General features: G+C 48.2%; 2 protein-coding genes across 2 annotated transcripts in view; one reads left to right on the plus strand and one right to left on the minus strand.

Annotated features, from left to right (window-relative positions):
* Positions 1-13,602, minus strand: part of CEP63 (centrosomal protein 63) — a 36,995-nt gene extending 23,393 nt beyond the window's left edge. Inside the window, exon 1 of the mRNA XM_080604131.1 lies at positions 13,464-13,602. The gene's annotated coding sequence lies outside the window, so the exon portion shown is untranslated. The remainder of the gene's footprint in view (positions 1-13,463) is intronic.
* Positions 1,221-13,792, plus strand: LIPH (lipase H). Its single transcript, XM_080604164.1, has 10 exons — positions 1,221-2,103; positions 6,163-6,533; positions 7,237-7,345; positions 7,438-7,539; positions 8,004-8,093; positions 9,024-9,191; positions 10,110-10,205; positions 11,161-11,272; positions 11,827-12,000; positions 13,552-13,792. Exons 1-10 carry the CDS (start codon positions 2,052-2,054, stop codon positions 13,634-13,636), a joined length of 1,359 nt encoding a protein of 452 aa, XP_080460290.1. The 5' UTR covers positions 1,221-2,051; the 3' UTR covers positions 13,637-13,792.
* The last annotated feature ends 45 nt before the right edge of the window (positions 13,793-13,837 follow it).

Raw genomic sequence — 13,837 nt, forward strand, 5'->3', positions numbered from 1 at the left:
TGAACTCCTCATCTCAGGATTTGATGGTGGCGTTGGCGTTGGACAACATCTCCAGTGCTGACATCCTGGGGATGTTTGCCAATGTGCATTCTGTAACCAGTCTAATTTATGCTGAAATGGGGGTTACTCAGAATCATTGTCTTTTGACAGATGTTTGAGAGTTACAGGGAAGAGCCTGCCAGTCCCAGTCTATTGACTGATGATAGCTGCTTGGATGAGCTGTCTCATAGGGGAAACAGCAATCTAAGGGAAGTGGTGGGGAAAAGAAACAAGTGGAGCTTAGCTTCAGGCAATAAATTGTTACCTCTTTTAATGCTGAGAAGGCATTAAAGGCAAAGGCCCTCTTGATTTTGTTACCTCATTTTATCTCTGATTCTCAAATGTCTTTTGCAATAGGTAAAAGCCTTCTGTTCATCTTGTATGTTTCACTGTTGGACCGATTCCTTCACACCATTGGCAGAACTTGCTAAGGAGAAAATATTTTGACAGAGTTTAGGATTACTGGTAGAAGTGAGAAAGGAACTGGAAGGAAAACAATGTTTCAAATGATTTTCTATTGCCAGTGCACCAGGAAAAAAAAATTAAAAAAAAACATTTTCCTGGAACTCGCAGCTTCCAGATTCCACAGAAGTTTTTTGGTGTATTTTCACAATGTTTATCCTCTTCAAAATTAACAAAACCCAATTAAAATTAATAAAACTTTCGTCTGTGTGAGTACCAAATGGAATCACAGCACGGCACAAGTCCTGTGAGACTGATCGCTGAGCCGCGTGAGGATGCTTGGTTCGAGGTGCTTGTGAAAAAACTGTGTGTTGCTGGGCGTGCCCCTGTCTGAGGTGTTAGCAGTGCCTGCAGCAGACAAGCAGCACGCACTTGTCTGAACAAGAAGGAGCTGCAGGCAGCCAGCAGGCAGAGGTAAAGATTAACCCAAGAATCAGCTAAATCAAAAAGCTTAGCTTCTACAGTATGGACCAAAGAAACAGCTATGCAGCTGGGAGCTGTAATAGTTCAGTTCCTCACTGGATCTCACGGGGAAAAAAACAGAGCCTGTGCTTAATGAGGTATTTCTGATCCTCCCCATGTTCCCTTTCCCTGGCCTATGCTAGAAGAATTTGCAAAGAAAACATTAGGTAAAGCCCCCACACTGCTTCTGCCTAGCAGCCCTCTCTTCCCCTCCCCTCTCTCACCCCATTACAAATTCCACACCAGCCTCATCTTACCAATTTTGCCCAGCTCCAATTTCAGACTTCCTTTCTGGCCCCCGGCAGTTGTCTTTGCATCTGCCATCTTCTTCCTCCTGCCCGGCAGGGACAGAAGCCTTTCTTACTTGACTTGGAGCTGGCTCCATGAGGTTCCAGCCCAGCTGCAAGAAAAAGTGGTGGGGATGCCAGATACACGAGTGCCATCCAAGACAGCAGCTGCTTGGAGCCCGATGGAGGCTCACGTTGAATCAGACTGGTACCCGCCCTTTGTCGCGACGGAGCGGTGTGCACCCGCGTCCTGCCTGAGACTGCAGGATCTCCTAGGTTGAAAGGGATGCCGAGCCTCCACCTGCCGGAGGCAGCCAGAGGAACGTGGGAGCACAGGGATCGTCACCAACTTGGGGTCCTGTGAAAACGAGTGCCGGCCCAGCCCAGATGCTTATCGGATTTACAGTGACACCTACGTTCTTTGCTGCCTTCTGACATTCTGTGCAGAAGACAAATAGGCACGCAATCATTTCCTTCATTTCAACACATGCAGTCAGATTGCTGCTTACAGTGTGATACCAGACCACTTGTGTCTTTGATTAGTCACTCCCCATGGCAAACTGTATTTAAAATAAGGAATCCTGATAGAATAGAAGGTGCCCCACCTTTTTAAAAAGAAGGTTTAGTTGTATAACTAGCGACTGGTCTTCATTTCTTGGCTGGTAACTTCCTCCTTTCACCACACCTACGTTACTGGCAGAAAAAGAGAGCAAACTGTTGTCAGAGACAGCAAGTACATGCCAAAGAAACTGTGGGATCCTTAAAATCTTCTACCTGTAGAAGTTTCATGTGGGAGTCCATATGCTGAGGCTGTGTGTTGTGTTCATCTACCTTTCATATGGGGTGAAAACAGGTAGGAGATCAACCATTTTTAATGTTTGCTTTTTTTTTTTGTCAAATATAACCCTTCCTCTGCTTTGCAGATACGTGAATGTATCTGTCCTTTGCATTATAAAGTTACTGCGCACAATTTTTCACTACTATTAGTTATTTGGCAAAGCAAACTATCCCGGCTTCATGAATGTAGTCAGATGTAAGAGTTCCAAACGTAAAACCGGAAGCTATTTTTATTATCTTTTCTTCACTTTGCAAACATTTTTCTTATATAAGTACTATCCATCGACACTGAAAATGCCATTTGAAATCTTTAGAGGAGAATGATTTCTTTTCAGCAGCGTCTTACATGACAGACGCAAAGGATGAATTAGCATTTATGAACACTAAACTTCACTTGATATCCTCATAGCCCCATCAAGAATCAACCTGTATAATAATAAACAAATGTACTGCCTTCTGTTAGCATACACATGGGAGCAAGTTGCTCGGTTAGTGAAGCTATAGCTTTCTGCTTTGTATGGAAAACAAACAGGATTAAAAAAAACAGAGTATTCTTTTAAAAACCAGCTCATATTTCATCAGGTTCCCTGGAGTAATCTTGAGGGTCTCGTTTTACTTATTTTGAAGGATACGCTGTAGGCAATGTAGTAAAAAGAGGGAAAAGAGAATTGTGTGAAAAAGCACCAAGGAAACCCAGCAAGATACTGAAGACCATTTTAAGAGGCGGAGGGCACACCCTCCGTGTGGAAAGTGGTGGTGTGTAAAATGCTGCTCAGTATTTTCAGTATTATTTCCCGCATTATCTCAGTAACGCTGCTGAGATAGGCTGTGCGGTAGTGCTTAAAGCTGAAGACTTCAGTACTGATGCATAAGACTGGCCTTTTGAAACAAATGGTAAAGCCCAGGCAATGTGACGGGGGTTTGAAAGTCAGGGAAGCTGCAGAGAGGCGCAGAAGCAGCAACACACCTGGATGAGGTCTGCACAAGCGCTGACCCGGTAAGCGGCCCCCTTCGTGCGCTCTGTGTGGCAATATACTGTCCCAAGGATCACAGCTAGGAAAAGTACAATTCTGACCGAATCACCACTGACCCAAAGATGTGAAAGCCTTCTGGAACTTCACTTCGCAAGAGGTCAAACTGGTGGAGTTAAAAAATAATAATAATAAATTGGTATTCTATTTGTGCAGGCGGCCTCAAGATGCCAGCCCCAAAATAGCACTATTGTAAATCCCGCCTGTCCATAGGCTGAACATCCAGGACAAAAGGAAGACAAAGTCTCCGAACACCATCTGCAGGGGAGCACAAGCCTTACGTAGCACTGCCTGCAGTAAATGCCACGGGGTCTGCCTGGCACCGTTCTCACGACTGCAAAACTCCCACCTGCACTTGGTCTCCAAAAAAAACCAGATCTGCTGAAGGTGTCCCTCCTGCTGCAAAAGCGCCTGGAAGGCTGATCTCATGCTCAAGACAAGAGATGTCCAGCTCCCACACAGGAACAGCAGTTTATCATGTTGGCATACCCCCTGCTACAGGTCCCAAGGCATCAGAGCACCTTGCCCAGGAAAGCAGCATTTGCCATCCCGTTTTACACACAGGGAAACCGAAAAGGAATTGCCTGAGGCTGTCCAGCAAGCTAATGGCCAGGAAGCAAGTTAATGGGATGCTGGCTTAATTGCCAGCGTTTATTCACCTTTTCTGGGGAGCAGGGGTCTGCTGGACACGGGTTAAGCACAGTGTGAGGATGTGAGTTTCCACCGCCCTCATCTAGAGTTAATCACAGTAACCCTCCTGCCCCATCAGAGAAATCACGGCAGTTTCAAAGACGCTTCCAGCCATTTGGGTAGGATTCTCCGTGCTTATTGGAAGAAGAGCAAAGCCAGGACAACCGGCTGCCCTCGTGTAGCAGCTTTTGTAACACATGGTGGATGATTCGGGGATATGCACCAGCCTGCCAAAGAGAAGCTGGCAGGTCTTCCCCACGATTAGCATGGATCTGATTTTGTTAATCAAGTTAGAGCAAATTTAACAGACTCGGTGCAGATATAGCATGGCTTTTTAAACGCTTCCTGTATTAGGTATTAGCAAATGCTGATCAGCTCTTTAAAAGCTCTTCTTTACCAGAAGGTTTGGGCTGCTCTGGTGACAACACAGTGTTCCCCTGGGCAAGTCTCAGCACAACATGGGAGACACAGGAACAAATTAAGCAATCAGTGCAGTCTTGTACCATGTAGAAATAATTCTTGTCCAGCATTTCTGCCTGCATTACTACAGCCTCAGAGGCAGTAAAGATGATTAACAATACAACAATACTATACGAGAACCAAAACAGTATTTAGTTATTAATAACTATTTAAAAAAATAAATATATATTTTTCTTTGATGCTGCAGTAGCACCTAGAGGACAGTTGCTGATTATCACTGTATATACTGCTGTGTATCAGCAAAAGATGATAATTTTTCTCTGCTCGTTACTTTGAGACCTCCAGATGAGCAGTCTTAGGGGAGAACTCTGGCTGCTGTTTCTCTGGAGTATTTTGGCACTGTAAAAAAGCAGCGAGAGCAAATGGACCAGGAGAGAAGCACCCGGCTCACCTTTACCCTTGCAAGCATGGCCCATCCTGTCGCTGGGAGCCCCGACTGAAGCATTACAGAGGCAGAGCACCCTCAGTTCAGAGGCCACTGATTTCAACTGAAATTCATCGGCCCTGGCTGAGTTCATTTCCCACCGCTCCAGTCCCACTATTCATATTTTACCATAGGCTTTACACAGGAAGGGCTCCGTGGATTTCAAATGTTAAAATTTATTTCATGAATTTATAGTAGTAATTTAAAATATCAGTTGGAGATAACTGCAACATCCTCTTAGCCTATTAACTTTATTTCTGGAGCTCCTGGGCTTCTTCAAAGTAATTAGCAGAAACTATGGCAACTGATCAGATATTTTATGTGCTGGGCACCTACAGCATTTATATCACTCTCATGCTTCTATTTCCATAGGAGGAAAAGCAGGAGAAAGTTATTGTATGGAAATGGTGAGAGATTCATCATTTAGGAATTAAAATGCATGGAGTACTGGCGACACCTGCTAGAGTACAACTGGCTCAAAGCTGCAGGTTTCTAAGACCTCATCTCAAGCCCTTTAAGCACAGCTTATCAGCAGATCCCTCTTCGAAGCAGCAAGCCTGAACAATGTTATCAGCCCAGGCTGTGTTTGCGAGAAACACTCTCTCCCACAAGGTCTTCAATAAAAACAAAAGGGGCTGGGGGAAAAGACCTGTGAGCCAGAAAGAGCCAGAAAGAAGCTACAAAAGCTGGGAAGGCCGTTCAGCAGCAGCATCTGTCTGGAGACTGTTATTCCTTTCCCTGGCAGTGCCCTGCTGGAGATTGTATTGGACTCTGAAGGCTCAGCCAGGCTGGTGGTCTGCTGGAAAAGCCAATGAACAAAGACAGGCTTTCAAACAGCAAGAGACTGTCCTGAAAAGCAGCACACTTACAGAAAATTCAGAACTCTCCAGCTGTGTAGAAAGCAGTATCGGTACCTTATCTTATGCAGACAAAGTGTGTCCCATTTCACAGTCTGAAATAGCAGGCTGCATCTGCAAATATCAGCGAAGCACTGAGCTGTCCCTCGCAACAGCAAGATCCCGTGAAGCTTGTCAGCTCCAGCCTGGAGCTGTGAACAACCTGACTAGTGGGAGGTGTCCCTGCCCGCGGGCACGGCGCTTGGAAATAGATGGTCTTTAAGGTCCCTTCCACCCCAAAGCATTCTATGATAACAAAATATGAGGATATTTCTTTACCCTAGAACCTGCCCAGGGCATCTGAGCATGCTCTGAAACCAATACAGCAATCATCCGAGGTGCCATTGTCTAATACCTTCCTCACCCCTACGAGATTTTTGGAGAGCCCATGCTGCTCGTGGAAGCAGGACTGGGCCGTTTCAGGGAGCACTGCTCCCAGCAGGTACGCTTGCTGCCTTTGATCCAACATGGCAAGAAAGCCATTTGGAGAGGCAAACCCACAAGGCAAGCCCTTTGGTGCTAACCTCAGGATTGCCACACTGTGCTCGTTTCAGATCCCGGGGAGACATGTCCTGCGTTCACAGCTCTCAGCTTCAGCAACGCTTTGATAGGGACCGACCTGAAAGTGAAGCTAATGCTGTACACCAGGCAGAACCCAGACTGTGCTGAAGAGCTCAATTCCACAGCCTCCAAGTATCTAGATCTGACCAAGAAAACCACCTTCATTATCCACGGGTATCGGCCCACAGGCTCTGCCCCGGTCTGGATCCCCAGCTTGGTGCATCTCCTGCTTTCTGCAGAAGCCATGAACGTCATCGTTGTGGACTGGAACCGGGGGGCAACAACCGTCATCTACAGCACAGCTTCCAGAAACGGCAAGAAAGTTGCTGAGATTCTGAAGAAACTAAATGTTGGTAAGTTGAACGTTCACACTATGATATAGTTGTTAATATGTAAAGGGCACAAAGGAAGTGTTTAAAAACAGCAGCATGTCTGGGAAAAGAACCTCCTAAAAAGGAATGCATTCATTTTTTGGAAGTGTAGCTTACACGGCAGTGCCAAATTCTGCACTTGGACTCGGTACGATGGCATTTCGCTGCAGTATTCAATTCACACTCCAAGTCCCTACATTTCTGGATAAAAAACCCCACAGATCTGTTTTCCTGTCCATACAAACTCTATTTCCACCTTCTGGATGTCCAAAGTCAGCGTATGGGGATCAGCTACAGCTTGCAGCTCCTGCAAGGCGCTGCACAGGCACAGGCAGCTATGACACTGGGCCTTTAGGATCTTTCTATCTGCTAACGCCTTCCAGGAACAACATGAGGGCAACTGGAGTTGTATTCAGGGGGTCCATGAATAATTGTTCCTGTCCAGCCTACAGTCACAGCCCCAGGAAGATACACCCATCGCCTGCGCTGTTCTCTTCACAGCTCCCACACAGAGGCCTCGCATACGAGTGCCGGTTGCGCTTTGGGGCTATCAAAAGAGAGAATATTTGCACGGAGTGGAACGCACCACTGGAAAATGGGGGCGAAGTAGGGAGATGCGTTTGCATTCCTCCTCCTGATGTTTTTAAGCCTTTAACATGCCCAACACCTGTGACCGTGGGTATTCTTAAATCCCAGATTGCCGGAGCATCACTTGACTCCATTCACATGGTAGGAGTAAGCCTGGGAGCACACATCTCCGGCTTCGTGGGACAGATGTTTGATGGTAAACTCGGCAGAATCACAGGTAACCCTTCCCCTGGCAGCCCTTCGCTCTGGGGAGAGCTGCTCGCCGCGAGCCGAGCGCTGAGGTGACGCCATGGCGGTTTTTCACTGCAGGCCTTGACCCAGCAGGACCCCTGTACAGAGGGCAGCCGCCTGGCGAGAGGTTGGACCCCACCGACGCGCAGTTCGTCGATGTTATCCACTCGGACACCGACGGTACGCGACACCTCTCCTCACTGCTGCAGGGAAACCCAGAGAGCGATGGGCAGCGTGGGAAGGCAGGGGTTGCGGCAGGCGGCTCTGCCGGGGCGATCCCCGCTCCGTTAGCCCATCCCTCCCAGTGCAGGGGTGCTGGGAAGGGCTCTGCGGTCCTGTGCTGCCCACGCTGTGCTTGGCACACCCTCAGGAGCTGCACTTTTACTTGCAGTTCGAGGCATGCTGCTGTTTCACAGCAGGTATGGCCTCACGGCCCACGAAGTGCAAGGACCTGGGCACCAGTGCAGGAGGGTGCATCCTCCGGGCCGAATCCGGCGTCTCCCTCAGCCCTCTCCTTTCCCAGCCTTTCCCACAAGCAGGCATCCTAGAGCTGAAAAACTATTATTTTTTTCCAGTTAGTTTCTCATGTTTCCTTCTGTGCTCTACGATTTAATATTGCCTCCCCTGATGCTTTCTTTGGCCAGGACTCGGCTACGCGGACACCCTGGGCCACATCGACTTCTACCCCAACGGCGGGACCGACCAGCCCGGCTGTCCACTGACAATATTTTCTGGTAACTAATTCTGCCTGGAATTGCACACACACTGACAAAATGTTTCCAGTCAGGAAGGAGGAGAAGGCCGCAGAAACATCATCAGTGCTAGAACATACGCGAAAACCATTTTCTGGGAAAGCCATGAAAGCAATCTCCTGCCAGCACTGCTGCAGCATACTAATGTAATGGGAGCTTAGCTGACACACACCAGGCAGGCGTTTCGGTCAGGGGTGTCACGAATGCAGGTGGGATCAGTTTTCCATGCAAAAACTCATCAGGTGAATTTGTGCCCTCGTTTTGTAACTATGTTTAGAAAAGAGAGAGGTTTTTTTTTTATTATTATACAATCGCTTAAAATACACACAAAACCCCAAGGACTAGCTAGCAGTGACAAGGACTGTTCAGAAAACAGGTTCAAGAGGAGCACAGCACGGACTGCTAGGCGGAATCCAGTGAGCTTTCCTTGGCAGCCTGGCAGGTAGAGCCCTAGCCTTGAACACAAGGAAGCTTTTTTTCCTCCTCAGCTCAGCAGCAGAACGGGTTTTGACAATGCTGGGTGACAAAATGGCAAGGTCTTGTGCAAAAGAAATGCAATACCCACCTGTTGTGTCAGCTCAGAGGGAAGAGGAAAACACCTGAGATGGGGCAGGCTCTATAGCTGGCTCCTCTGGAACTACAGTGACAGCACCAGCAGATATGTTGTTAAAAATAAAAAATAAAAAAAATAGGACAAGAAGGAAAGGAGACACTGACAGAGCTGAGTGCACTCGAAGAGAAGCTGGTGCCCACTTACTGCTCTGCCACAGCCCAGTGCTTCCCAGTTCAAGCTGCTGCATTCGGACTGGTCAATGACTGTCTGCTGGCGCGTCCTTTTTCACTAGTGCCTTAATGCTGATTTCCTGAAGCACGAGGACCGGTAATGAAATATTTCTTCTCTGTATAATTAAGGAATGCAGTATTTTAAATGTGACCACCAGAGGTCTGTTTTCCTGTTCATGTCATCCCTGAAAAAGAGCTGCAATATTACGGCATACCCGTGTGACTCGTACAGAAGCTACAGGAATGGCAAATGTACCAGCTGCGAAACTTTTCAGCCTATGCCATGCCCCATCCTAGGTAAGGATCCAGGGAATGTAAATACATCGGGGCTACACATGCCTGACAAAGCTGCCTATCATTACTCTAACTTTTACTCCACCTGTGTGAGTGGAACAAATGTTTTGCTAAAGGACTAACAGACCGTAGGGTGCTTTGTAAGAGCATGTGCATACTGCTACTTTTGGGGCGTGATCCCTCCATGACTGCTGCAGAGGGACAAGCCTCTGCTGCAAGGAAGAGGCCAAGGAGACTTCCCTGCGCTTTCTAGAAACACATCATGTTATGATCTACAACAGGAATCCACATGGTTCCAGAACTAGAAAAGCCAAAACAAGTCTTGGGATCTTTACACAAGAGACACAGCAGCAATGAATTAAAGCCCATCAGCTGCAGTTTGAGAGGCAGGGGCATGTTCTTGCTAAAATATAATCTTTTCTAAGAAACTTTAAGCACCCCAAACCCCTCTTGACCACCACAGGAATGGCAGGGAGGGGTGGACAAAGGGTATTCCACGTTTCTCTAAGTGCCCCCCCGGCCTGGAGGCAACAGCCCAGCTTCAGGCTGCCACTTCTGAAATTTTGATGCTAAAAAAACTGACGCTTCCAGAAAATACCTTGCAGAGCTGAGGGGTTATTTTCATGCCGTGCTGTAAGACCTTTCTAGACCACGGATATCCGATGTGGAAAAAGACTGATCTGAAATTAGGTGCCAAACAGTAACCAGGTATATTTTGACCCACAGTTGGTTTTAGTTACAGAAGTAAAATTAAGACCTCAAATAAGTCTATGGAGCATAGGAGCATTCATCACAGTGCTACCTTGCAGCTGAACCGTGATACAGTATTTCTTAAATATTTGCCTTGTTATGTTCAGCAATTTAATTGCTTATATACCTGTGCAGTAACCCTCTGTTTCATTTTTAAACTGTCGTCTGTAGGCTATTATGCCCACAAGTGGAAAAGCTATTTAACACAACAGAGCCATCCAGTGACAAACATGTTTTTTGATACAGCGGACAAAGAGCCATTTTGTAGTAAGTGACTAAGATTTCTGAAATGATTTTTCTTTGTGTATTGCCTCCTTCAGCAGCAGCCGAGCAGAGATGGTTGGTTGCTATCAGCATTGTACCCGGCACTTCAGAAACAAAGCCAGTGCTGCAGGATAGAGTTGTGTCCACCTGCAGTCCTGCCATTATATTCCCTAACTGCAAACATACTTGTTGCTGTGAAAGACGACGGCTCGCTAGCTAGGGATGTGCAAGAGCAGGCTCGTCTTGCTTACAGGGCTAGGAAATTTGTTGGGAACGTGTGAACGAAGCTTAAAAGTGTGGTTGTTTCAAAACAGCCTGCCGCTCTTTCATGCTTGCATGATAAGAGGTGTGTGTGGGAACGGTGAGAGGCAAAGACACGCTCCCAGCTAAACCAGCAAATAAAGCTGCCCTGGACAAAAGGGATGGGCAGAGGGAAAGGGCAAGGGGGAACCAGTGAAAATCAGGGTTTCTTCTCACCCGTGATGATCACCAGCACACAAACCCGTGGGCACGGACATCAGCAAGCAAACTCGGTGAGTTACAGATCAGAGTCAAGAACGGACAATTCTGCCCACGGCAAAGGGACCCAAAGAAGGGACAGAGAAGGGAAATGAAGGATGCCGAGAACAGAAAGAGAGGGGATCGTGCTCTGTCAGGGAGACAGGGACAAAAGAAAGAAAACGCAATTTGCAAATGGACGGGGAAGGCGGGGAGTGAGAGGCAGCGCGATGAAAGCCGTGACACCGGTGTAAGCCTAGCTCTAGTGCCTCTCCTGGGGCTTTCCCACACCCATATCCACCCACACCACATCCCAGGGCTCCGAGCATTTGTTACACTTCCCTGAAGGACGAAGGCAAGCAGGGAGGAGAAAGGTCCTAGAGCCAAATGGGACAGGCTGTATCGGATGAGCACGGCGTGGGGCAGAGTCTAACTGCGTGCTCTCTGTCTCGCCTCACAGTTTACCACTACTTTGTGGACATCATTACGTGGAACAAAGACACCAGGAGAGGCACCTTCAGTGTGGTATTAGCTGATGATGCTGGGCAGAAGGCAGAATCTAAAGTTAATCCGTAAGTCTCCCTGATCTGATGATCCACAAATGTTAGCAAATGACTCAGCACAACTGGATCTGGGAGGAAGCAAGACATCCTCCTCCAGTTTTTGCTGATGCTCGACAGCACACAGGCCTTGGGCCTTGCCTGGCCTGAGGTGATTTCCACAGGCTCCCCGGTGCACACCAGCGCCAGCCTGGCCCTTTGATTTGGGCCCTCTGCAGTCAACCTGAGGATGGCCATGAGCTATCTCAGCAATCCCATGGCTGTCCTGGTCCTCCACAAGAGCAGGAGGAAAAACTCATCTCCTCTCCAGGGAGAGCTCCACATTCCAGCTCTGGGTGCCCAGGACAGCGGGGATCAGATCGCCGTGTCCCCACGTAACTGAGTACAAAAGTGGCTGAGCAGGTTGAAACCTAGAGACCTGAACACGTACCCACTTCCCGAAAGCCTGAAACCAGTCATAAGCTCAGTCCTCCTCCCCCAGCACTGTGTCTAATATTACACCGAAAGTATTAAAATCGTGCTATTCCCTTGGTGACTCCCTGACACCTTGTCCGCTTTGTCTTTAGAGAAGCTGCAGCCTTTCGGCAGTACAACCAAATCAGTTTGCTAATTGGATTTGACCAGGATTTTGAAAATGTAAAAAGAATTTCCTTGACATTTTCCACGGGATCTGTCATCGGCCCGAAATACAAACTCAGGATTCTCCAAATGAGGTTCCGGTCACTTACAAACCCAGAAAGGTAAGCACTGCTTTACAAACCATTCCTGTTGCAAACTGGACACAACTCAATGAATCTCACAGATTCTTGGCCTGGCAAGTTCATCTGGAAGAATTACATTTATTTCACATTTAACAGTTCTTGTGCACATATCTTGGGAATAAATTCTGCCTTGCACACATGCACACAACTCCCTGAACACCTACTTGACCACAGAGGTTATCTTACTGCATTGAAAACACAATGTGTGGTCTGATTTTGACGTGGTCTGACATTTTCGCCTTTGGTCAGGATCATGACCTTTGTGTAGCTACAGAGAAGCTGCCCAGGCCTGAACTCAGGACTGAAAGCAAATGTGACTCTCGGGGAAACATAGATATGCAGTCCCAAATACACATTTTATATCACAGTCAATTTCTATGTCCAGTCAAGTAGGAAGATTCATTTACTCCTGGAATCCCAGTGACTGGGAGCTGCTGACCATCATGCCCCAAAGCACTCATCTTGTTAACCTCCACCTGCTCTGCAGTCAAAGTGAAGCCCTTAAACTTCCCTCATTTTTAGGGCACCTTTGAGGGAGGCAATCTGTCTGAGGCCGCTGAGCACAGAACCTCTTAGGCTGAGCCTGTGGTACGAGGACAGTGTGTGGACATCAGGCCATACGTGCTTTAAACTTGGTTTAAAATAAGGATCGTGTATCGCAGAGGGAAAAGTGTGGAGCAAAAGAGGACAGAGCTGCAGAATATGTTTCTCTGCAGTTCATGAAATGCTACACTTAGTCTTGGAATACGGAAAAGAATGTGCATGCCTAATAGTCAGTCCTTCTGCAACTCCCCCTTGCTGGCACTCCCTTTCTCCTGTCCTGTGTCCCCACAGTCACTTCCAGCCTCAGATCCACATTCAGACTTTTAAAAAGGAGATCTAAATGCCCAGATGTTTCATCAGAGGCCGCCCACTCGCCCCTTTGAGGGGCTGCCACAGGCCACAAGTAGTTGCATGACTCTTGAGACCGTTAAGTAATCTGTGACTGCCAAAGGGAGGGATGCCCTGCCCTCTCCTTCCCTTGATGCTCAGAGGGCCCCAGGTGGGAGCACAAATAAGTTCCTTTCTTTTTCGTGTGGTCCTAGCATTTTCCTCGCTTTTTCGGCTGGGCTTGTTCTAAGCCTGGTCGCAGCTCAGCGTGGCAGCACAGCCCCTAACGCTGGCACCAGGGAATCGGCAGGAACGTGCAGGTGGCAGGCGGAGGCGGGCAGGACACCCCGTGTGGTGGCCACACAAGTGCGGAGGGGCTGAAAGGGAGCCCTGAACCCGGGCAGCCGATACTGCAGCGACGGTTGGTGCGGTGGTTTCTTTATTCACACAAGGCAAAGCAAAGGATAACGTACAACAAAATGAAAATACATTCAAAGTATCCCTGATCTCCGTAACCTTTGAACTGCACCTCACTTTAGGAGCCTTCCCGTTGTCTTGATAACGTTACGTACCTTACAGAAGTAAATACACGCTGGGAGACTTGGCTGGGGAAACGGCACGAAAAGGGCAGATTTTTCACTTCGGGCTGTCTTTCCGCAGACCGCAGCTGTGCCGGTACGACCTCGTCCTGACGGAGAACACCAAGAAAACCTTCCGGCCCATCCCGTGCCAGGCCAGGCGCTGAGACCCGAAGGCGAGGCAGCGGCAGGCCGCCCGCACCCACGGCCACCCCCGGGGACCTCTGGGGGGGACCAAAGAAGGGCGCCACTCGCGCGTTTCGTGCCAATACAAACATTTATTGACCAGCCTGGAGCAACGCCAACAAGCGACATACACCCTCCGTGCGGGCGGCGGCGCCCCAACAGCCTTTAACCGAGGGCCCGCC

This window comes from Anser brachyrhynchus, assembly GCF_964034855.1.
Source record: "Anser brachyrhynchus genome assembly, chromosome: 9".
Classification (NCBI taxonomy): Eukaryota; Metazoa; Chordata; class Aves; order Anseriformes; family Anatidae; genus Anser; species Anser brachyrhynchus.

What these genes read in the sequence shown, in the direction of transcription:
- LIPH (XM_080604164.1), top strand. Translation starts at nt 2,052, where the DNA reads ATGCTGAGGCTGTGTGTTGTGTTCATCTACCTTTCATATGGGGTGAAA. An exon ending in TAAACTCGGCAGAATCACAG is followed by an intron (nt 7,346 to 7,437) that starts GTAACCCTTCCC and finishes TTTTCACTGCAG; the next exon opens with GCCTTGACCCAGCAGGACCC. An exon ending in GGACAAAGAGCCATTTTGTA is followed by an intron (nt 10,206 to 11,160) that starts GTAAGTGACTAA and finishes CTCGCCTCACAG; the next exon opens with TTTACCACTACTTTGTGGAC.